We start from the raw sequence: 25,670 nt of genomic DNA, 5'->3' as shown, positions 1-25,670 counted from the left end.
TCCATCCTACCAACAACAGTCTAAGAGTACAAGATCAGAATGAAAACTTACAGTTGCAAACAGAGTTATTCTAACTAACTAATAACTTTTCTGACAGCTATGATGACTCAATGCCCTATCACATATCACATCATTGTATTTAATTACTGGAAATATTTATATAGTGTTAGACCACACTAAAAAGACAAAGAATTGTTAAAAATCTCCTTTTCCACTCACCTCTATGGGGAACTGAAGAATCAGATACACTCCGAGATCGTGCAACAGCTGGAGATTTTAAATTATGATTTGCTGTCCCAGGTGACATACTGGTGTTTGTACTGTGCTCATTAAAAACATTGGGTGACTGTGCCATGTGTGTAAATGAAGCAGACTGGCAGGGCTGCTCCCAAGTCCTACAGTATGCTTTACGTGACGATTCAGGAGAAAGATGCTGGCTTACCCCGTCAATGGAATCTGGTGTTCCAGGACCTGATGCTGCTGGAACAGAAAAGTGCCCATAGTGCAATGTAACTTGATTTTATTTTTAGTCAGTCTGTAACACTTAACAGAAGCAAAATAAATTTACTCCTACATATGGGGAAATGTTTTGTATATTTCAATCTTAGCAGCAAATTTCATAGTAGTAACTTTGAAATTCTTCTAAAGTGTTTTTATTGCCACCTTAATATTATTTTAATAGTATTCACAGAATCACATTAGTGTTGGGTTGGAAGGGACCTCAAGAAGTCATCAAGTCCAACCTCCTGTCCTGAGGCAGGACCAAGTATACCTCGACCATCCCTAACAGGTGGTTCTTCCAGTCTGTTCTTAAAAATCTCCAATGATGCAGATTCCACAACCTCCCCTGGAAGCCTATTAGAGAGCTTAACTACTACCTTGAAGTTTTTTCCTAATATCTAACATAAATCTCCCTTGCTGCAGATTACGCCCATGACTTCTTGTTCTACCTTCAGTGGACATGGAGAACAACAGATCATAGTCATCTTTATAATGACCCTTAACATATTTGAAGACTTGTCAAGTGCCCCTCAGTTTTCTTTTCTCAAGACTAAACATGACTATTTTTTTTTAAAAAAAATATTTCCTTATATGTCAGGTTGTCCAAATCTCCTCTGGACGCTCTCCTATTCATCTACATCTTTCCTAAACTGTGGCACCCAGAATTGGACATAGTACTCCAGCTGGGGCCTCACCAGTGCTGAGCAGAATGGGACAATTACCTGCAGATCTTACATATGACCCTCCTTTTTATACATCCCAGAATAATAGCCTTTTTCACAACTGTATCATATTCATTTTGTGACCCACAAATTGACTCCTATTCAATTTGTGATCCACTATAACTGCCTGGTCTTTTTCAGCCTAGCTAGCTATTCCCCATTTTGTAGGGGTGCATCTGATTTTTCCTTCACACATGCAGTACTTTGCATTTGTCTTTACTGAATGCCATCTTGTTGATTGCAGACCAGTTCTCCAGTTTGTCAAGGCCATTTTGAATTATAATCCTGTTCTCCAAAGTGCTTGCAAACCCCTCCCAGCTTTATGTCATCCATAAATTTTATAAGCAGACTCTCTACTCCATTATCTAGGTCAGTGGTTCCCAAACTTGTTCTGATGCTTGTACAGCGAAAGCCCTGGCAGGCCGGGCTGGTTTGTTTACCTTCCGCATCCACAGGTTCGGCCGATCGCAGCTCCCAGTGGCTGCGGTTCACTGCTCCAGGCCAATGGGAGCTGCTGGAAGAAGCACAGGGCGAGGGACGTACTGGCTTCCGCTTCCAGCAACTCCCAGTGGCCTGGAGCAGTGAACCACGGTACTGAGAGCCACGATCGGTCAAACCTGCAGACATGGAAGATAAACAAATCGGCCCAGCCTGCCAGGGGCTTTCCCTGCACAAGCGGTGGAACAAATTTGGGAAACATTGATCTAGGTTATAAATTTTGCTGAAATTTAAATTTGTTTGTAGTGACTTTTTCTTAAAACATAACATCATCTCCCCATTTAGGCAAATTAAAAATTCCTGGGAATTAGAATTGGGCAATACCTGCTTTCAATCTGTATATTATACTAGAGTATAGTTTCTATTGCTTTATCTAGTTACTCATTCTATTCATATATTATGGCATAAATTAAACCATTCTTGCTTTGGTTTATTTCATGGGAGAATTTTTCAGAGAAATAAGGGGTAGTTTACCTGGTAGATTTATGGTTTGATCACCTAGAAAAAGGCGTCTGGCGATACTTCTCCTATACCAGGCTCTCGGAAAGGCCAGAATCTCACTGAGTCGCCGCATGTCATATTTAAAAGAAGCAGATCCTATATCACAGACAGCTGATAAAAAATGCAAAAGCTCAATAGTCAGAGATTTTGAAAATTGAATCTAACATTTGAAAATTTACTCTTCAATTTTTTTACTTTCTTTATATCGGATATATTCACCAAAACATTTTCAAGCACTAAAAGGGGTAGTGCAATATATACTTACCTTACAGTAACTGTGGTTCTTCAAGATGATGTTGTCCATATGAATCCTACTCTAGATGCACCTGTGCCTTGTGTGCAAGGGCGGAATCTTTGAATAGTAATGTCCATTGGGCTGCACCTGCATTGTGTATATACTTGTGCCATCTGGACTCCAGGACATAAAGGGTAGAGCGGGCATAACTGTCTCTTAGTTCCCTTGCCAATTCAGAATTGCAGGGAAGGAGGACTCTGAAAAAGTGGGGGTAGAGGGCAAGTTTTGGGATCCACATGGATAATATCACCTCAAAGAACCACAGTTACTATAAAGTAATTGTTCTTTCTTCCTGAAGTATATGTCCATGTGGATCCCAGATAAACCTCATTTGAAAGGTGTGACTGAGAAGTCTTGGCTGCCACTAACTAAATATTGACTGTAAAACCATCATACTAAACTTGGTCTCTGATCTTGCAGCCAGGTCAAAGGCATAGCATTTAACTAAAGTAAAGGGATTTGTTCACACAGCTGCCTTGCAAATTTGAGACATGAGCATGTTCCTGAAGCATTCAGAGGACATAGCTTGTGCTCTATTGGAGCAAGCTTCCATATCTGGAGGATAAGACTGTCAGTCATGATAGATTTAAATACACTACATAATCCAATTCAATATTCTCTGGGAGAAGATGGCTTGATCCCTAGAAGGGAAGAGATGGCCACAAAAAGAGAGTCTGTTTGAAAGGCTTTGCCCTATCAAGATAATATAACAAGACCCTCGAAACATCCAGGATGTGGAGTTTCTTCTCTTCTGGAAAGGAATGGCATTTTGAAAAGAAAATGGGCGAGTAGAGATAACAGACTAGTTTAAATGAAAGTCTGACAACTTTGGGAATAAGTGTAGGATGAGCTCTTACCATCATCACTTCTCTGTGGAATACTGCGTTACAAAGGTCAGCAATGAGAGCTTGGAGTTTCTGACTCTTCAGGATGATGTAACGGTGACTAAAAATACTGTCTGGAGGCTAAGGTGCTATCTTTGCTGGCAAACAAATCTGTAATTGGATTTCCCCACTGGTGAAATACTGGCATAATGATGAAGCTCTTCAGAAAGCATTTGTGGTTGGTGATGTGTTGTTAGAAGACTGACACTGTTTGAAGGGGCTTTGCATCTGCCATTTTGGTGCAAGTAGTGGCACAGTGTGATGAGGAACAAATTACATTTATTTTTTGATATGACCAAAATAAAGTTAAAAAGGGGGGACAATGTAAAGGGAATTGTAGGATAAATATGAAATTCAAGAATTAAAGTTAGCTTAAGTTTGGCTTAAGGAAATATGTAAGTTGTAAAGAAAGGCCCTGACTAGCAAGCAGAAGGAAGGTCTTGAAAATAATGATTTATAAGGCCAGAAGGAATGAAGTCTGGTTCAAAGAATAACTAATAAGATATGGGGAAGTTTTTAAAAAGAAGGCCTCTGACTGATAGAGGTGACTGAAGATGGTTTTAAATAAAATAAAAAGAATTTGTCTTAAAAGGAACCAATATAAACCTTCCCACCCCACATACCAGTGTTATCCTAAAAATAAAAGCCTATGTGAACCCAGGTGCAATGGAAAAAACTATTGGTCAGCAAGGAGGAGGAGAGGTAAGGCCTTGGGAAGGAGACTGTAAATCTTATCTGGATTAACATGGGAACTAAGGGTGAACAATCTCAAATAGTTCTTTAGCTCAAGTCAGTAATTGGCAATGACATCATTGCCACAGACAGCAATAAGGAACTGACAGATAGTTGCGACTGTTCTGCCCTTTCTATCCCACAGGAGAGACTCATGAGGACATACATTGTTGAACTGTGCCTGAACTGACACTGCAGTTCAAAGATTCTGATCTTGTGCACATAAGGCTCATGTGCGCCCACAGTGGGATCTGTGTGGACACATAGAGAAGATAACATACAAACTGTTGGAAAATAAGTTCATTTGTTTGAAGGATACTTAAATATACTAAATATTAATTTTAGTAAACTTAATTACTTTAATTACTTTTTGCTGGTAAGGCTGGAGCTGTGAGAAATACCTACAAAAAATACTCCTCAAAACTATATGAAACATCTGGGTGTGCCAAACGGTGCTTCAGGTTTATGAACTACTTAACCACAATTCATGCTTCAAAATCCTGTGAAATTAAGCTTGGTTTGGGTGAAACTCAGGGATAACAATTCTTTTTGCTTTATCATCATGGACAAAATTCAAAGTTCATTCATACCGGAAAATCACAGCAAAAATCTCAACAACTGTGAACCCATACAGACAGAAGTCAAAGAACATGTGTGAAGTGTTGAAATTCAATGAATCAACAAGGGGAGGGGATGGTATATGGGGGTATGTGGGGGTTACCCAAACACAAAAACCCCTACAAGGTCTTATCACTGATTCACTTAAAAGATGTTATTGCACATCATAGGTTGGTGGCTTTGAAATGACATCTATATAAAAAGTGGTAGAGAAAGAATGGTGCTTATCATTGGAACAACACCTCTATTGTTAGGCAAACACAGAAGAAAGCAGTATAGATTAAATTAAACTAGTAAGTACCAGATATATTTATTAATGTAGTATCCATTTTGCTTGCAGCTTTGCTTGCAGACTGGCTCTCAAAAAATGAAGCACCTCCTGAACGTCTTATTCTTGAGAGACTTACTTTCACAAACTCAAGATTAATACTCAGAGAATCTTTCCGACCAGTGACTGAAGTGGGCTCCTCATCTACATTACCTACAAACGGAAAGAGTGATGCTCAGCGTACTCCCCAAATTAGCACCTCAGAGTAAAAATCATTCTTTTATTTCTTTTAGGATAGAAAAACAAAAAAACATTTACCTAGGAACATCATCAAGATGAAAGTCAATTTTTTGTATGAAATTTTGGTAATTACTATATGTTACAAGCAACACAGTTTTCAGTTTGTTTATATTATGCATTTGACAGTAGAGCAGGGCGAATAGGTAATTTTTCAGTTTGTTGGCAGTTCTGAAAAATTGGAAAAAACCATTTCAGATCAAACTGAATCCCACAAATGCAAAAAATTTAGGTGATCCAAAAAAATCTGTTCTGGGTGAAATGAAACTTTTTGTTTGACCCAAAATGAGGGTGACTGGGAGTGGGTTTGAGCATTTTTAAAGGGTTAGATTCACAAAATGGCCAGTGAAGGAGGCAATAGTGGTGATCTCCTTATCACTTTTAGTCCAGTAGTTAGGACATACTCTTGCAAATCTCTTCTCCATGGTAAGAGGGGAACTGAATTTGAGGGCTTGTCAACACGGTTGGTAATGCACTCTACAGAGGTGTGATTTCTAAAGTGCACTAAAGTGTTGCATATCAGTTGGTCTGTGTCAACCCTGCTAGTCCACACTAAAGGTTCCCTATTGTGCTTTAATGTAGTACAGTTTCAAACAGCACTAAGTTGAAGAGCACCAGGAGAGTCTCCACGGCCAATTAATGCACAATATGTCAGTGTGCTTTAGAAATCACACTCACTGTACAGCGCATTACCCCACTGTGTAGACAAGGCCAGAGTCTTCTATATCCTAGGTGAGTGCCCTTATCACTGGCTAAAAATTACAAGGAGATGACTATCTCCACCTCCTCCTCCCCTGCCCTGGTTGTGTGAATGGCACCTAAGCCGCACTCCCCCAAAAAAATTGGCCAAAGCTATTCAGCAAATAATTTTGGGTCAACCCAAACAGCTTTTTTTGGCAAATAAACTATTCCTCTGAAATATTTCACCCAGCTCTATATGATAGCATTTTGTCATTGCTCTTCAGGGCAGAGACTATTCTACTCTATGTACCCTGCTTCTGCACACATTCACTTAGTATGTTAACAGTACCACTAAATCCAACAAGAATATTCACGTCTGTAAAGATGTTCATCTTATTAAGTGTTTTCAGAGTGAAGACCTATGCTTATATAGGCTATAGCAAAATGGAACCCAACCTTGATTGTGGTTGTGAGTGGCTACAAATTAACATACAAATTAAGTGCAAACACTTGCAAACCCACTTAAAGCATTTTAACATGTTGGGGGAGTGTTGGAATTTACATCAAGAATTCCTATAAGTGCAAGTGGTCCTACTTTTTCCTATTAAGACAAATGGGTTTTGCAGTTGCAAGTTCTAAAGCATGAACACACCATTTTGGATCTGCCAAGTGCAGGCAATATGTATGCTTTCAAACAAGTGTCAGTTGGAGTGCTGAAAATAAATCCTCCAGGATTCTGTGAAAAACAGTAAAGAGGGTATACGCATCCTTGATGGACTGATTCTTTAACACTTAGTCTTGTGCAACCATTTCTCACATTCTAACAATTATTTATGAAATCTTGTAACTTTTGCAATTGTTCATTAAATTAAAAAAATCCATTCTGTACCTAGTGCTCCTGATCCAGCAGTTAGACCAGTAACAGCAGATTTTTGTTTTCCTGCTCCATATGGATGAAATACATAAAGGGAGAAATCAGACATGCAGGCTGTGAAGCTCAGGCCTGATGAGTTGCTGCTAGAGCTAGTCAAATCTGACTGGCTACTGCTATGTCGGGTTCTGCCAAGAGGGCTGCCTAGTCCAGATGAACCTAAAGGAAATCCCAAAATCCACAAATGTTACGGTAGTTTTAGTACAAAAGCATTTTCAATCATGAAACCATTTAAAAATACTTACTATGTCATAAAAAGCCATCAGATGTATTTCAAAAATAACCTCAGTGAAACAACAATTTGGGGACACAACCCCATGCTCTGGGTGTCCCTAAAGCTCTGACTGCCAGAAGCTAGGACGGACCACTTGATACACTGCCCTGTTTTGTTCATTCCCACTGAAGCATCTGGCAGCGGTCACTGTCGGTAGACAGGATACTGGGCTAGATGGACTACTGGTCTTACCCAATAGGCCACTCATATGTTCTTATGGCTTAAAAAACCTAACTAACAATGCCATTCCTGTCAAAAGCTGAAAACAGACAAATGAACTTACTTTTACAAAGGCAACAAAATTGTTCCTAAAATACTTTACCCATCTGAGTTTTCAGAATAGCTTAGAAAACTGATATGAATGTCGTCTTATACAATTTCATAAATGTACAACTCCATAGTTAGCAGATGCTGTATTTTTAATTTTGCATAGAAACACATACCATCAAACGTTGAAAGTACAGAGTAAACTAAACTAAAAGTCATACTAAAAGTGAAAGAACGAAGTCATTCCAAACTGAAAACAGACAATATGAAGTGGAACCTATAAAACTCCACATAATATATACATATATGTACAAATAAAGATTTCTGAGCAGTTACTCAATATTTAACAGAAGAGCTAGCAACCTATCCATTTAAAGTTTTTCTTATAATACTCATCACCGTAGTTACTAAATGATGTGGCAAGTTTATCAAAGAGCAGTAAAATAAACCAAACTGTACAGCTCCAAAAGTGCTTTTTTGGATGTAAAATACCAGCACACTGGCAATACAGACTACTAAAAAGTATTGCTCTGAAACTTCTTTTTAAAAAAAAAGCTTCTCTTACATGGTTTGTGGACACTCCTGAAGACCAGCAATAACATAAAATAAGTTTTTAGTACTGATCTGATACCAAAGAGCCATTCTGTTAAAAATCACAATTGTATAACAACATAGTAAAAATACATTTTATTATTCTGGCAATAAAGAGTTTTTGTCATGCCTAGAACCTAATGGAACTTTAACACTGCACTACATAGCTGTTTAACTTTCATTCTAATATATTCCTCCTCCCACCCCCACTAAACACAAACAGAACTTAATTTATTTATGCTGTTAGCTGAATGTATTAGGTGAATTAATTCAAAGAAAATTGTTCATATATATTACCTGGTATCCCAGTTTTATTTACTGAGTTCTTTGATCCAGTTTGTGAAGTATTACCACCAACTGCCAAGTTTTCTGTGGGGAAAGTTGTGCCTAAGGTCTCCAATTCCCCTCGGTTTGAAGAGAATACTAGGTCTAGAGAGGGCAGCTTCAGCATACATTCTACTCTTGAGACAGGTAAGCAGCTGAACTTGATCTGTGAAGGCTAAGCCAAAAGAAAGGATTTTAAGCACAAATATAAAATCCCTGAAAATCATTATGAGCCTGAATCCAAAGAATAATAGCTTGCAACTTTCCTGTAGCCTAAATGTAATAAGGCTTTTTTGGTCCAGCTTTGAAATTCCTAAAATCTCCATGATTTACAATCTGCAGAATTTATGTTCATTTCTGACATTTCCTATATCATTGAGGTGTGTTACTCAGGAAGTCCAGGCAATGGTCAGGAAAGCTGCCTAGATATAATAGTGAACCATTCTCCCAGAACTCATCTGTGTGCCCCAGTGAATCCACAGCTTGGAAGCTGCTTCATATCTGGAAGATGTGGAAGCTCAGCTTTGGTACCTATCATACCAAACTATGTTGAAGCAACTGAAATGGACAGTCTCAAGACACTTTGGATAATCTTAAAATCCCTGCCTCTCAAAACTTCCTGGGTCAGCTTCCTGTCTAATTTACAGAGAGAACCAACAGAGGGTGAAAAAAGTGCCAAAAGTGCTCAGAGACTAGTAGCCCACAGCAATTTTTGGGAATAAGTCTCCCAACCCAACCAGTTTTGTTTCATTTTGAGACCCAAACAGATGTCTTATATCTATGTTTCTCAATATATGAATGCACTCAAAGCTGCCATATAAAAAAAAAAAAGACTAGACAGTGAGAAAAAAATAATGTACCTTAGAAAAAATACAAGATGAAGTGAATTTCTATAAAAATGGTGTGATCAGATGAACTAAGAGATGAAAGGTAGGAAACCTCAAGGCGCCCATATCTGAAATATATCCCGAGGATAAAATATTTTAGCTATATGTACTTTATTTATTTATTTGAAAAAGAATGATAGCTATAGATGCTAGTGATACAGGATATTTTCTGAGGAATAAGATGAGAATTGTGCTGTAGACAGGTATGCCCAATTGTGGCTGTGAAACAGCAAGAGCTTAGCGGCAGCAAAGCAACAAAGAAAACTCCAACATCAACAGCAAGAAAAGTAGTGATGATTAAAAGCCAGTGGGGCTTCTCAAAATGGTTCACTTCTGTTGATCACCATGTGCTTGGAGTCAATGATTTCAGAACTCTAGTTAACAGAATTCTCATTGGTGTCATGCTGGAAACGCATACCTTAGAATTGATATCTATTGAATGTAACTATCTCTAAAGAATCTAATTTTAAACAGCAACGTTAAAGGCAAGCTTAAAATGCATATATGTTTTCAAAAATGCTATTAGCATTACACAGTATGCAGTATGTCAATATTGCACTCTCACCTGAACCCGTACATAAACCACCACATCCACAGGGAAGGATGAGTATGCTGATGTTGACGATGACACTAGTGAGGCTGTGGACTCCTCCAAGGTGTCTTGTATTTCAAACTGTCCCAGGTCTTCATCTTGTGAAGTGACAGCTTTTAAAGTAGAAAGAACTAGTTAAATAATGGTTTGAGGCAACTGGAATTAAAAAGTCAATAAAGTTAGGTACTAGAATATATGAAAAAGAAGTAGTCACATGGTACCTGCGTAATTCCTCTCTATTGGTGTAATAGGAATAGTTTCCAGAGCCTTCTCTAGGAAGTCGAGTAGGCAGGGGCTAATGACCATTTCCTCAGGCAATGACTGAAGTGCAACCCATGCATACAATTTTGCAGTTTTTATTCCACCACTTCCTTTCCCTTTGGCTGAAATATTTATAAAATGTAAATGTGTCCAGTGGAATACAATTTCTCCAAATACAATTAAAATGTATAGCAACATTTCATTACAATTAGAAAAAACAGATCAAGTACTTTATCCTCCTCCATCATCATGTGAAACAGCCACTTCATAGATCAGTTATAAAAAACAGAAGCATGTTAAAAATGTAATAAAAATGTGTTAAAATAACAGATGAAGAACTCAGTTCGGTTACTAGTACTATCTAATGCACTTGCTCTCGTTCAAGCCCTTACTTCATTTCCACACACAGCAGCCATAACTGCCTGGAAGGCAACTGGCATTTACACTGGAAAGGGTGAAGATAAAATTGCTCATCTGACTTAATTTTGCAACAGTTTGGAAAAATATATTGATTTCAACTGAGAAAACATGTCAAAACCCCTAAGAGCAAATGGTAAGTCCTACAATATTACACAAATAATAAAATGAGGATTCTAAACAGGAAATCCTATTAACAATTGATTTTGAACACCTAAATTCCAAGCTTGGAGATACCTGGAATATAGCTTAATATAAAATTAAGAGAATTCTCTTCTCAATTCATGGAAGAGATCTGCGCATGTAAATCTGTGTGCCCTAAAATGAGAAAATTATCTGAGCTCAGTAAATTTCAAGCAAGATCTTATTTCTAAAAAGCTATTATTACCAGCTCAGTTATTTTGAGTGCCGTATAGATAATTAGAACTAGGAATGAAGAAAGAGCAATGTCATTGAATTGAGATTCATCATCATATACAAAAATGGATCATTTGAACACAAGTAAAATATAGTATTATGGCTGTATATGATTTCTTCATGCAAGATACAAATACTGACTAACTGAAGGACTAAAATAGAACCTTACACTCAAACTTTATCTATCTGTCATTTCCTAAGCCACTTGGCAATGAATTTTAATGTCATGCTACTCTGATTGATGCTGCTGACCATCTGCACTGGCCTCTCTCTTATCCTATAATAAGAGAATAAGTAGATGAGAGTTTTGGGAGAAATCTATGTGGAGAAAAGATAAAAAAAGCTCTGCAGGAGATTTAGGCAAGAATTAAAAAGTAAAGAATGGAAAGAAGTTATGAGCAAGCTTACAAGGCAAGATACAACCTAAGACAGAAAGTGAAGCAAGCAATAAAATTAAATTTCATGAACTCAGAGATCCATAAAGAAGGTGGATGTTGGGAGGAAACACAGTGACAGTGGTTGAAAGCCAGGGATAATGAGGCAAGTGCTCAAATTCACTGCTCTCTCTCCCTCTCTCTCTTTCAGACTTTGAGCCTATCAAGAGAATTTTTTTTCACTGTTTACTGTTTCCAGCTCATTTCGTTTTGATACTTTTTTTTTTTGATACTTTTTTTTTTTTTTTTTTAATAATATCTAAACTCTGACGAAGAGAGAAGTGAGATAACAATCCTCTGGAAGGTGGGAGAGAAATCTACGTACCTCTAGATCTGACATTGCAACCTTCCAAAGATAGTCATAGACCTCTGACTGAAAACTGGGATAATTCAACTTGCTACTCTTGAAATTTTAAATCAAAGTTGAAGACACTAAAAATTGGAACTTCAGGTAATTCCAAGCCACAGTAATTGTTGGTGGATTGCAGTAGTGGAGCACAGTAATGTCTGATATTTTGATTAATCCAACTATTGTAACAGCTGCTTAGGATCATGATGAATAAATTAATTCCAGAAATTATCACACTTCAAAGTATTACTTTCAAGGCAAGCTGCACAGTAATGAAGAGTATTCTTGGAAGGATGTAACACGGATGAACTGGTGAGTAAATTGAGTAGTATATCATTTTCCACTGAATTCTGAATACTGCAGAGTATAACTATAGCTAGTTCTACTAGTAACATAATTATTAATTTTTAAAAACAACTAAGCTTCTTTCCAGCATTGTATGTTATCTGTTCAAGGAAGAGGAGGAGTAAGTGGTATTTGGCCATTACTGTGCTCTGTGAGATATATGTTGAGAACCATTTAAACAGGAAATCTCTGAGAAGACAGCTTTAAGAGCAGTTAAAATTCATGAATTGCACATGTGCTTCTGTAGTCAGGTTTCTTTGCAGCCAATATTTAGACATTTATGACCATTTTGAGGTTCAGCTAATGCCCAGATCTAAAGCGAGTAGATCATATGATGTGGAGGGAAAAAGATATCAAAGTTATAGTTTAAAAGGATATTCTACAAGTACCTGATGGGATGGGTGGGGGTTGGGGCAGAAGTAAGGTATTAGTCTTGCTGTGGGTAGTATTAGATAAAGGAGATGTAGCAGTATCTTTCATACCATACAACTTGGACTCTTTGGAAAGGGTTCTTGGCAAAGAGGATCCCCGGGAGGCATTTGGCGATTCAGTCTTCAAAGTCTTAGAGTTGTAGTGTAACTGAAATGAAAAAAATAATCCATTTACTTCACAGAAGTAGCATTCTCACTGAATCTCTGCACAGTTCAGTTTTCTCCAAATGTTCTTTGCATTTTATTTAAATTGCGTGATCTTAAAACAAACTTATTATGTTTAAAACATTGGAATCAATAATCTTTAGCTACAAAGGGTCATAATTTTTTTGTAAGCAAAAATAAATTAAGAAACCTCACCCATAAAACAAAATTAAACCATAAACATACTGAGCAACAGACAATATTTTTTTTTACCATATAGGACACAAATCTCTAATAGTTGTGACAGACTCTCTCACCAAGAGCTGCTGCTCTCTTCCTGATACATACACATTCCCTGGCCAATGACTACTTTATTCCCTCGTGTAGTTGTGCGTTTTTGGTTTCGGTTTTTTGTACTGACTGTCCATACAACTACATATCATCTTGCCCAGATCACTTACCTCTTTTCTTAAAGTAACTCAAAGGATTCATGTTGTACACACAAATATCCTACAGCTATGGGTAAGCAAAATCTAGTCTTACTCAATGGATGGAACTAGGAGGCAGAGCAGAAACTGCAAACGATGCTTCTGTGTCCCTAAAGCCACCTAAAAGATACAGGAGGGAACTGGGCCATGTCTGGTATCCCTGAAGATTTCTTGTGGTTCTGGAACGGGAAGTCCACTCACCGTGAGTAGCTCCCCACTTCTTAAAGTTCTACAGCAGATGACATCATCATAAATAATTACCTTTATGAAAGATGATCACTTGCAGAAAAGGAAGACCACATCCTGCACCTATGCCCCACCCTGCATTCACTGACTATTGCATTTTCAGATGCTCTACAGGCACAGAGAAGACTTCCCAATATATGCAATCCATACCACCTATCAGAGAGCAGAAGCAAACAAGCCAAATGTCTCACTTTAACTTACGCAACCTTTTCTTTTAAATGGGACTAACTGGCTTTTTAAAGTCTATGTAATGCCACATATACTATTTGATATACACACTGAAACAAAGCTAAACATTTTCAGGATCAGACACTGAAACAAAGCTAAACATTTTTCCTGTTACAATTAAAATATTTTTTTTTAAAGTGGGAGGAGGGAAATGTAGTTGATATCCTATTGATTTGAATCTCCTTCCAAAACATCAGATTAGAGACATCATTATTTGTGGCAAAACTAAGTCAGAAGGTCAAGTTTTGTTATGGACACGTAGCGATGCCAGAAGTGCTATTGGAACTCTTGAATTCATGGCTCCTAGTCTTGTGCCTAGACAACACTTCTCATTATAATACTTATTATGCTCTATTAAGAATATAGAATGTATTAGTGTCATAAACAGATAGTTAAGGGTTAATGCCTCTTTTACCTGTAAAGGGTTAAGAAGTTCACCTAGCCTAGCTGACATCTGACCAGAGGAACCAATGGGGGAACAAGATGTTTCAAAAGGAAGGAGGGAAGTTTTCCTTTGTTTAGAGTTTCAGTTTTGCAGCCGGAGAGAAAGAAGATTGAGCGGAACCGGCAGGGCCGCTATCAGAGGTAGTAATTTAAGAAAGGGATAATAGGTGTATGTCTTTTTCTTGTAATTTGTCTTGGTACATTGAAGGGAATTATCAAAATTCTGGTATTTGGGTATTCTTTTGTGTAATCTAAATTTGTGCCAGGGAACTTCCTCTGTGTTTTGATCTGTTGTTGTGAGAGTAGCTGGTTGCTACTCTCTCCAGAGGGGTTTTCTTACCTTTCTTCTTAATTAGAAGGCCGGGTTTTCTTAATACCTGATTGAATTTTTTCCTTGTTTTAGATTCCAAGGGGATTTGATCTGGACTCACAGGAATTGCGTGGGGGGAAAGGAGTGGAGGATGGTTTAAATTCTCTGTGTTAAGATCAAGGGGTTGGATCTGTGTCACCAGGACTTGGTGAAGAAGTCGCTACAAGGCTACTCTGGGAGGGAAGGCTCTTTGGAGGAAAGGGTGTTCCAGACAGAGGTCTGATGGCAGCGAGCAATACCGATCTAAGCTGGTAATTAAGCTTAGAAGTGTCCATGCAGGTCCCCACATCTGTACCCTAAAGTTCAGAGTGGGGAAGGAACCTTGACAATCAGCCATACACATGTACCACACACAACTCCAAAAATGTTGCTAACATGTACCAGGATTGACGTGCAGCAAGTATAACATATATTTCCCATGTGAGAAGCAGCAGGTATCATACTTGATATCTGCACCATATAAACTGCATGCCATAATGATAAAAGATTATCTAAAGGAAGCCATGTATTTGTTTCTAGTCAATTCTAGTTGGAGAGGAAAAATGTTTCCTAGTCCCATAATTTTTACCTTTACATCTACACCAGGAATGTAAAATACTGTAGTTTCTAGGTCACTAGGCTTTGTCTGTAGAGACGATGGCACTTTCTTGCCAGCAAGCAAGTGAGTAGTAGATGCATAGTTAGTTTGAAATTTCTTCTTTTTTGAAGGAGACTCTTGATCTAAACTTCTGGAACTCCGATCATAACTCCTACAGATAAATAACAATATACAACCTGTTTTAGTACAGACCTAATACTCCAAAACAAGTATGTTTTCCAGTATTTAAAATTTAGGGGATTTTCTTTTTAAAAATTACATTGTAATTTCATGATGAATAGTAGAAGCATTGGCACCCCTTTTAGTTGTTCTTTGCCCATCATATCTCTATTCCCCTGGCCTTTAATTCTCCTTTGGCCTTTTCCCATCCCCCTCTGCTTTTGCCAAAATATATTAGTGTTATTTGCAGATTTTAAAGTTAAAACCAACGTTTTTTAAAAATGACAAAAAGTAGTAAAGTGTCCCTTGCTTTCATTCTCAAGTTTATCTATAGTAGATTATGAATTCATACTGCAGGTAACATTTGTGGATTTTTCACTGTTTCTGCTCTCCCCTTATGATTTCCACCCCCTGCATGCCAAATTCCATTTACACAAGTGACACAGCAAAATAATAATAAAGCAATATGAAAACCAAAACAAAATATATCTCTCATTAAAGAAAAAAAAATTTCTACTCTGTCCCATGTCCATTTTAAAGTCATTCAGAAATTCAACAGTATGATTTCCTTATATACCTCTACCCCGATATAACACAACCTGATATAACACGAATTCAGATCTAACGTGATAAAGCAGTGCTCCTGGGGGTGGGGGGGAAGAAAAGGGGCTGCGCACTCCAGCAGATCAAAACAACTTCGATATAACACAGTGTCACCTATAACATGGTAAGATTTTTTGGCTCCCAAGGACAGCATTATATCGGGGTAGAGGTGTATACTCTTTCAGAAATGCCCCCACTGCTGTATGTTGAGAGATTACTCAAATATGTGCTATCACTACATTAAAGTGTCACGGGATTGCCTAAAGTGTGACAGCCACAGCCTGATATTCAGCTGCAGGTTCCTCTCTTCAGAGATTATAGGAGGAAAGGGGAAAAAAAGACCTGTTACTACACACAAATCCTTGCATGGATTTAAAATATGGGAAAGGTAAGAATGACATTACAAATTCTAAGAGTTCAGTTTTGCTAAAGCTAGGTTATCATTAACATTGTGCTAAAGTTAAAAGAAGAAATTAAAAGTAAAGGTGTATTTGGTTAAGAATGAATAACAAAAAACAGAGGCCACTGGCTGTCAAAGCATATCTGCAGAATGGAAAGAAGGGTTTAAAAAAACAGGTTGAAATCGTGTCCCATTGAAGTCAATGGCAAAGCTCCAACTGTTTTCAGTGGAGTCAGGATTACACTTCATAATTGTACAGCGAACATTATCTCAATGACAGCGAGTAAAATGAAAAACATGTTGGAACAGAATATCAAGAAAAAACAGCATTAGCCCAGTATGCATCAACTCAGCAGTGTATTTCAAAATTTTTGAGACAGTACGATCAGGCATTTATTTGGAGAGTAAAAAAGGAATCCAGGCGATTTAAAAGCTTAAAATTTCCACTTATAGAAAGGATGGGTAAGAAGGAAACAGGTGTATGCTCATTTCTTGTTGTCGGGCTAATCAGACTCAAGCCTTTGGGGAAAGCAAACATTCATGTTTTTCCAGAACAAAGACTATAATTCAATCATAATTAAATTTATTGCATGCTATGGCAACGTGTGGTGATGATACGAATTACTGACCACTAACTGGCTAAAAATGGTGGGAATTATTATAGTTTCTATGCTTTCCAAATGAGTCAATGCACAGTTACCACTGAGTATTGTGTTGTGTACTGATTTACATCAATTGGGACATATATCAGTAAGTTGTCTTATTTGTGATTAAATAAATATCAAATACAGAAAGACGGGCATAATACAGTAATACACTGCTTTCTAATATGATTTAGTAATATAACTGTCTTTCAATAGGTTTTTTTACCTTCTTAAGCTGATTTCATCATGCTCTTGCTGAAGCGTTGTTGGATGCAGCACACATTTTCCACAATCAATTTCAACTCTGATATCAAGTTCAAAGTCAATATTTCTCTCTGTGGTTGTGCCAGTCACATTTCTGTTGCCAGGAGTTGTTGGCCAGCGGTCAGTAAACAGTTGGTGAACTGCAGCAAAGCCTGTTGCTTTCTTACGAGTGGTATTCCTGCAGAAAGAACAATTACTTGTCAGATATTAGCACTGTGACAAGATTCCTTCCAAGGTTATCTACTAATGTATTTGCTGGCAAGTCAGTTACCCACTATATATAAAATTTTAAGAAGTTTTCTGTAAGAAGTACCATATGGTAAATTTTCATAGGTGCACACTGCTATCTTGGTCCATCTTCCACTAAGGTATTATTCAATATTTACTTCATGGTTGATTAGGGTGACCAGACAGCAACTGTGAAAAATCGGGACAGGGTGTGGGGAGTAATAGGAGCCTATATAAGAAAAAGACCCAAAAATCAGGACTATCCCTATAAAATCGGGACATCTGGTCATCCTGTGGTTGATCTGGACTGGGCCCTGTAGACATAGACTGTAGCTATCTGAGGCAGGACTAAGACAACAAGCAACAAACAAGGGATATGGAAGAGGGAGACAATTAAATATAACTGTCATAACTATAAAGGGAAGGGTAACAACCCTCCTGTGTACAATACTATAAAATCCTTTTACCTGTAAAGACTTAAGAAGCTCAGGTAACCTGGCTGACACCTGACCCCAAGGACCAATAAGGGGACAAGATACTTTCAAATCTTGGGGGCGGGGGCAGGCTTTTGTTTGTGTGCTCTTTGTTTTGCAGGTTGTTTGCTCTTGGGACTAAGAGGGACCGGACAGCAATTCATGCTCTCCAAATCTTTCTGCACAAGTCTCTCATAGTTCAAACTTGTAAGTAACAGCCAGGTAAAGTACGTTAGTTTTATCTTTGTTTTCTCAACTTATAAACGTTCCTTTTGCTAGAGTGTTTACCTCTGTTTGCTGTAACTTTGAACCTAAGGCTAGAGGGGGTTCCTCTGGACTCTTTAAATCTGATTACCCTGTAAAGCTATTTTCCATCCTGATTTTTACAAAGATGATTTTACCTTTTTCTTTAATTAAAATTCTTTTTTAAGACTCTAATTGATTTTTTCATTGTTTTAAGATCCAAGGGTCTTGGATCTGTGTTCACCAGGACTAATTGGTGAGGGTATACTCTCAAACCTACCCAGGAAAAGCGATGTAAGGACTTGGGGGGGTGGGGAGGAATTAGTCTCAAATCTCCCCAGGAAAGGCGGGGGGTGGTGGTTAGGGACTTGGAACTCTGCCTTCCCCCAAATATTTCCCAAGTGGCTCTCCCGTAAGATTTGAAACACGCTTGGTGGTGGCAGCGTACTGTTAACCTAAGCTGGTAAATAAGCTTGGGGGTCTTTCATGTGGGTCCCCACATCTGTACCCTAAAGTTCAGAGGGAGGAAGGAACCTTAACAATAACACATTTTGTTATGTATATTATTTTTTAATATATATCACCTCTCAAAGTTGTTTATAATGCTGTGTTTGTAGATATACATTTAGCCCAAGCTTAGCCATTAGATAAATTGCAGAACTATACGTTAAATAAGATACTGTGTACTTTTGACCCTCCTCACCTACCCCCTGCCCAATAACTGAGATTTATTCCAACATTCCAAAATCTGAGAGGCTTCCAACAGCCACTATTAAAAAAAAAAAATAAGAAGGTCGTCAGACATTCCCTCCTCCCTACCCTGGAATTACACCTGCTGAAGCCAAGGACAGGCAACATTCAATCCTGGGTCAGCAAAAGCTATTCTAGACCTAAGATATGAACTTTAAAGACCATTTTGTCATGGCCCTAATGAAAATATTTTTAAACAAATTGCTTACTGTGGTTTTCTGTAAAAATAAGCCTTCTCTCTCTCATTGTCTTCCTCCTTCTCAGAGTCTTCACTGGTTGAAGATAAACTGTCATCCCGCCGTCCCTCTTCAGGCTGGAAGGGAATGCTTGGTGAGAAGACTACTGGAGTTTTGGGTGAACTGAATACTGAGTATGATCCTTCACTAGCAGATGAGTAATGGGATGGACCATCAATAGTTACTGACAAAAGGTCCAGTTCTGTCTCCTCTGGAAACTGATTGTGAAAAGACAAAAAGATATTCAAGTTCACAGTTACTGTTTTCACTATGCAAAAATTAAGATATCCTGGGGAAAACGCAAGAGTGCTTTTAAGAACTCTCAAAGCTCAGGTTCCTCATTTTGAACAGACAGAAGTGTCAGATTTAGGAAGGTATGAAATGAATTATGTAACACAATAAATAAATGTACAGGTTTGGAGGAAAAACAGTACCATACATTTACCATTGACTTAGTGATTGAGTTGAATTTGTTAGCTAGATAATTAAACAGTATCAAGCTCTGATCATTATGACAGGCCATCACGAGAAGAATGAACATTTAATTGAAAACAAATTTTAAAAGTAAAGAAAATAGAACAGAAAGAAAGAATCATCATGGCCACCTGTAAATTAGAGAAATGCACAGGAATCTGTTAGTGAATGAAAGGGCATGCAAAGTACTAGTACAGAATGTACAGTATTCTCTTATACATTATGCTCTTCTTTTTAAAAAGTGGATAAAAGTGACTTGATGGGAAGAAACTTTAGTGTTACATTTCCAAAAAGTGGTCCCAACTGTTTTGGTGCACTTTGCATCAGCAAATACCCCCACACAAAGAGTTTTCAAGCACTAACACCTGTATATGCAGGGATAGAATCTAAACAACTGTACATGCAGGTGTTAAACTAACACATGGGCCAACGAAGTGCTATTTGGATTGTTTGTGCATTCAAATGGGTGTTGAGTGGAAGATCCTTTGATAATTTGCTCCATGCTTTCATTATGGCCATTAACACATCCAACATCTGACTTAACACTACTTAATATCCGACAGTCTTTTCTAAGCTGTGGAAAATTGATAGAAATGGATATTACAAATGAATGGAACCTTTTGATACGTTCTGTGTTAAATGTAGATAAAAGAACTCAGCAAAGCACAATTCTGCCTTTCCTTTTGTTCTCAGAAATGAGCTGTTTAGACATCAACAGTCTAAGGTGATCTGAAAAAGCATTCTAATTCAGAAACTTATAAAAGAAAAATAGAGGAAAGGTGGAAGGGGAAAAGTTAGATAATTGTCTTCTAAAAAGTGTACTTAGTTTCTTCCATTCAATATGTCTAGAGTATCTTTTTAAAATTAAAAGGTTTTTTTTAAGTAGGTGAGTTGTTTGGGCACTAATTTTGACAAACTGGTTATCCTGCTTCCTTTAAATAAGATACCTTACACAACTGTACTAGGTATAGGAACTCCAGTATCAAATTATGATGCTTGATGGCCTCCCACCTTGGAATTATATTCCATCAGTGTTGATGCCTGCACTCTTGAGACACACTTGAAAAAGATTAAGATAATTGTGTGGGCCCTGAGTCCTTCTCTACAGTACGCTCTGCATACAAGAATAGATCATGGCTTGCCTTATTGTAGTCTCCACAATTTAGATTAGCCTTCATCAAGGCCTTTTTTAAATATGCAAACAAAATATGTCATTACTAGTTTTACAAAAAAACCGCAAAATTTAAGCTAAATATAGGAATGTAAGCATCCTTGAGAACTCAATTTATCATCTCCACCTATAACTTTTTACATGTTTAAACTTAAAATCTTTTTTTAAAAACTGATATACATTCTGCCTAGTGGAATTTGAAAGAGAGATGAATAACAGAAGAGCAGCTGCCAGTGAGGTGAATTAGTGCTATGGCAAAGTATGTATTTTTTCTTTTTACAAGTACCTGAAAATACCCTTCCCCTGGACAGCTGGATTGTTGTGTAATCCCCAAAACTGTTTTATTCAACTTAATTAAAAATGAAAAAGAAAAAATAAAATTAAAACAGTTACCATAGCATGACTCATTCAAAACCAACAGCAACGACACATTTAGGAAGGATGGGGACGAGGGGATATTGCAACAAAAAACCTGATATTTGAATAATACATTTTAAACATACAGATAGATGTGTGTGTCAGACTATAGCAAACTCAGAAAATGTTTATTTCATTAATAACCATTTCCAAAATGTTAAACAAGGCTAAACATACAAATTAGCACATGACTATTGTGCACATCTGTTAAAAATAGCAACAACACGTTAACCATGTGTATTATTTTTTTCACAGCATAGCTCTTGGTCTGAGGATACCTGGAAGTGAACCTTGTTAAAAATATAAACTAACCTATTTAAAGAAGTGAAAATTCTTTAGTTTGATATTTCTATTAATAATTTCTGTGTTAAGATGGACACCACCAGACTAAATAATTATCAAGCGGGGTTGGCAATTCAAATCTTCGTAAGTATATTTAACTCAGGGGCTTCCAAGATGCTACCAGTCAACATGGTATTTAATCTACTGTAGCATGGTATACTAATTAAATTGGTATGCCTTACAGGGTCCTGTATGTTGAAGGTTACTCTGGGTCCAGGAGATGCTGCATCTACACGGATTTCTGGGAGCTCTTCACTGTCTCCTGGTCGAGAGCTACAAGCAAAATATAAAAGGAATAAACAAACTATTACAGTTTTGAACGTAACGCAGGATATACTTGCCACGTAAAAGTTCAATAACTACACAAAAGCTGTTGCAATAAAAATATAAAGCCTAAGTCAATGCTTAACATTTTATAGAAATGAAATGGTATTAAATCAGTATTCAAGAATTTATGGCATATAAAAAGAAAAAACATGAAGTTTCAAATGACTTTGGCCAGCAGCTAACTTAATTTTGCAGGGCTTTTTTTGTTTTTATTTTTTACTCTTTTCAAGCACAGGCCAAGAAGCAGAAAGACAGTTAAAAATATAAGATGTGTGTGACTTGTCACGTGCACTGAAGTACAACTGGAAGATTATGCATATTCACAAAATACAGACAATCTTTCAAAATGAATGAAATCATCATGACATATTTGTAGTGCAAATTTACAACTTCTCGTTCACAATTAACAACTCACTAGCTTTTGAGAAAATCTTAAGCACTCCTTGATAGGCTAGCCAGCTGAATAAACCACATAACACAACATTTTATTAATCTTCCCAACAGAATTCCTAATTCTCTGAGGATGATTTTGTTAAAAGATGAAGTGAAATGCTTTTTACCTGCCTGGATTTGAGTCTTCACACTTGCACTCCTTCTACTGTGTATGGTATCAGTAATGCTAACCAGTTCAGAAGAAACATTAACCTTGTTAAGGCAAGTAAAAGAGGAATTCATTTTGATCCATTTTGTTTAAAGCCATTTGTAATTTGGAAGAGCTGTTCTCTGATATATTGGGATCTCTTTGGGTATTTTTTTAAGCTTCAATCTACCTTTAAAACTAATGCTCAAAATTTTCAACCAATTCGTCTTCACTTAAAAATGTCTATAATAGATAGAGAAGATCCTTATAATTCTAACAGCTAAGTTCCCTCTTCTGTTTTCTTTTTTTTAAATCTAGTACTGTACTTTATTGCTGATTAAAATGTAGCCACTAATTTTTTAAAATCCAAACCCTCCAATGTGTGCTTTCCCTCTGCTGATTGTACAAAAACAACAACATGCTTATTCACAAAGCAACAGTGACACCAAGCAAAGTTGATGCATAATATTTTGTTATGACAGCTGCAACTTGCTGCTGCAAGCTTCAGAATACTTGGAAGACGGAGAAAAGGAAATCATTTGCTGAACTAAAAAGTTGCCTTCCCTCCACTAGTAGTTTAATCCTTTTTCTAATATGAGGTTGACAATGGAGTGTAAAAATCAAAGGTATATATCATGTCCTCTTTACTTATTAGCCTCCCCTGAAGTGCCTGCTGAGTAGAACCTTCAAATGTGGTTCTTAAAAGTCCTGCAAAATGACTACATAAAAAGTGACACCTTTCTCCTCAACAGACTGGCTCACTGAGTGCATTCAGAGTAATATCTGATGATTTTACTACCTTAAGGTTTACTACTTCTTAACTCAGTCCTGCAGAGCAAATACAGCTCTGGAAGAAGGAGATGGAGTTTATTCTGCTTGTGAAACATCTCAAAATAGTTAGCCAAATTTAAACTGTAGCATCTTGGAGGCTGATGCATGAGACAGAAAGATCTCAATTTAATTTCCAGAATCCAGGTTCAGTTTCCAAGACAGCAATGCAAACCCCCAACTCTTTAGCTTCCAATAACTTCTGGTAAAGCTTTGCCTTTATAGATTTATGGATGCACTTAAACTTGATTGTTCAGCTGTGCATACTGACTAGGAAGTGTAGAAGACCATAGACCTTATTAATTCTGTTAGATCTGAGCACTATGAATGTCCACAGTGAATATCTGTAATCATCAAACCTCCTGAGAAATGTACAGACATTAGCTCTCAGAAGACTGACAAAACAAATATGGAATTTCTAAGTCAAGCTGCTTTAGAGACATGGTATGCCAAAAACAGATACTTCACAAAAGGTAAGAAACTTCATTTGTCAAACCTCGCATCTCTCGAAAACATTTTCTCATATCCACTCTAAAAAAAAATATATATATACCCATCACCTATGGCAAAAGACATGAAGCTCCACAATTAGACATTCTCCTTGTTGCTGTCTATTCTAACTTCATTACAGATCTCATCCTCCCACGTGCACAGTCATTTGCCAAAAATACTCTACCTTGCCCTGTCCATTCTTTTTAGAGGTGGTCTTCCAGATGCTGAAATTGTTTTAGATCGGTTATAGCTGGGTTTGTAACCTAGGCCCCATTTGTCCTTCAGAGAAGCAGCCTAAATAAAAGAAAATATATTTAAGATGTTGAGGATAAAAATAATGAAAATTATACACAAACATGGCAATGTGGAAAAATTCCACTACTTAAAACATTTTATTTTACAGCCACGCCAACGGTTATGAAAAAACTTTTACAAAATAATTTTATTTTGTAGCAAGTGCTCAAGGCACTCCTCTTCAGCCCTTTGCTCAAATCTTTATTTTGATTAGTCTCTGGACGATTCACTCACCTTTCATACTAGCTGGCACTGGCACTTTCTTGCTGTCAGGAGAACAGGGTGACCCCCCTGCACCGAGTAGTTTGGGATCTGCCTACTTGAATACAAGTCCTCTCTTCATATGATATTGCTGCAAATGCAGTCAGCAGAGGAACACGAGCTACAACCTCCTCATTTAAGAAGAAGCTGCCAACAGAATACTCTCTGAGAGGGGTCCCTTGCTTTGGGATGGACTCATTTCTTGGTCCAGAATAGCTCAAATGTACTGATCTTCAGGCTCTGCTGCAAATACCCTTTTGCCATGCTTTATGGCAGGGGGTGGCATGATCAGAGCAGGCATTTGTGGGTGAGTGAGGACATTGTTTGGGTTGGAGCTTTATTTCTGTTTGGGTATTTTCTCCTGCTTGCTGTTTTTATCTTTAATGATAGTGTATTTTTTATTAATAAAAAGGCATCTCAATTTGGGAATAAGCAATTTCTTTTAGCATACATTATGAACCTAATAAAATAAATCAGCCAAATGGAATATAACAGATTTTGCTCAGGTCCTCAAGCATGCTTATCATATCTGGATTCTTCTGGCGCAGCCAGGCAATGTTTTATGATCGCCACCACCTCTGAAAGCCTGAGTTTGAGTCTTGGCTAGTAAATGCTACAGCATTGCATATTATAGCTTCCAAACCTCTGGAAGCCAATTCTTGTGTACATTTTCTGAACAAAGATATATTTAAAAATATTAAAAACATCTATTTTAAAAGTTAAAATAGAGATATCAAAATAGTTTTTCTCCTAAAGATTTGTCATAGAAAAGCAAACAAAAATCCACCTAATATACAGTACCATTAAAATTCTGGTTTTCTATCTCCAGTAGGACAGAATAATCTGTTTTCCCAGAAAGCTAAACCATGTGTTTTACATATTTAATAGTCCTTTTACCTTTCTTTTTCAGTGCCTTTTATTTATTTTTAATATGTGGAAGAGAAACTTATAAGTGAAAATCTTAAGAACTTGCCAAACAGCTTTAGAAAATTGCTCACCCTCATGCTGGACCTACGTAGTTTTTTACGGACATCTCGGCGAATGTCATTCACAGCTACTGACTCTAATTGTTGATAGCGCTGGATTTCTTGGTTTATGGTTCCTTCACTTGCACCTAGTTTTCTGGGAATAAGTCAGGATAATGAGTTTTCCAGATGGAAGGAATAACTAATAAAGTTAAACACTACTTTCACCCTTTCCTTTAAGCAACAAAACCTGAATACTGTGTTCCTGTGACAATCTTAAAGCCTTTCAACCCATTACCCAATCAGCTTCTTGTTTTTCAGGAGTTATCTATCACCAATGCTATCTTTTCCATATATGGCTGTTGAGGGTCCACCATTATTTCACTATACAACTTTTGTCCATACTGTAACTTCTTTGCAAGTACCCATAATTTCAAGGTTTTTACCGCCAAGTCACACATTCAGGAAACAGAAAAAGGGGTGT

The 25,670-nt window shown here is 37.3% G+C and overlaps 1 protein-coding gene across 10 annotated transcripts in view; it reads right to left on the bottom strand.

Annotated features, from left to right (window-relative positions):
• The window catches only part of BLTP1 (bridge-like lipid transfer protein family member 1), a 228,022-nt gene that overhangs the window by 21,170 nt on the left and 181,182 nt on the right, over nt 1-25,670 (bottom strand). For 3 of the 10 annotated variants that reach the window (XM_032776031.2, XM_075066259.1, XM_032776036.2), the window contains 14 exons: nt 25,220-25,343; nt 23,851-23,960; nt 21,622-21,712; nt 19,009-19,253; nt 17,068-17,283; nt 15,006-15,186; nt 12,476-12,665; nt 10,085-10,246; nt 9,837-9,976; nt 8,358-8,559; nt 6,887-7,087; nt 5,053-5,232; nt 2,196-2,333; nt 220-477 (listed from right to left, as the gene is read on the bottom strand). In XM_032776031.2, coding sequence (XP_032631922.1) covers nt 220-477; nt 2,196-2,333; nt 5,053-5,232; nt 6,887-7,087; nt 8,358-8,559; nt 9,837-9,976; nt 10,085-10,246; nt 12,476-12,665; nt 15,006-15,186; nt 17,068-17,283; nt 19,009-19,253; nt 21,622-21,712; nt 23,851-23,960; nt 25,220-25,343 — 2,438 coding nt within the window. Of the gene's footprint in view, nt 1-219; nt 481-2,195; nt 2,334-5,052; nt 5,233-6,886; nt 7,088-8,357; nt 8,560-9,836; nt 9,977-10,084; nt 10,247-12,475; nt 12,666-15,005; nt 15,187-17,067; nt 17,284-19,008; nt 19,254-20,966; nt 21,030-21,621; nt 21,713-23,850; nt 23,961-25,219; nt 25,344-25,670 lie in introns of all 10 variants that reach the window. The other 7 variants (XM_032776032.2, XM_032776033.2, XM_075066261.1 and 4 more) reach the window with 6 other exon arrangements.

This window comes from Chelonoidis abingdonii, chromosome 5 (assembly GCF_003597395.2).
Source record: "Chelonoidis abingdonii isolate Lonesome George chromosome 5, CheloAbing_2.0, whole genome shotgun sequence".
NCBI lineage: Eukaryota > Metazoa > Chordata > Testudines > Testudinidae > Chelonoidis > Chelonoidis abingdonii.
This window is presented reverse-complemented; position numbering and strand designations above follow the sequence as displayed.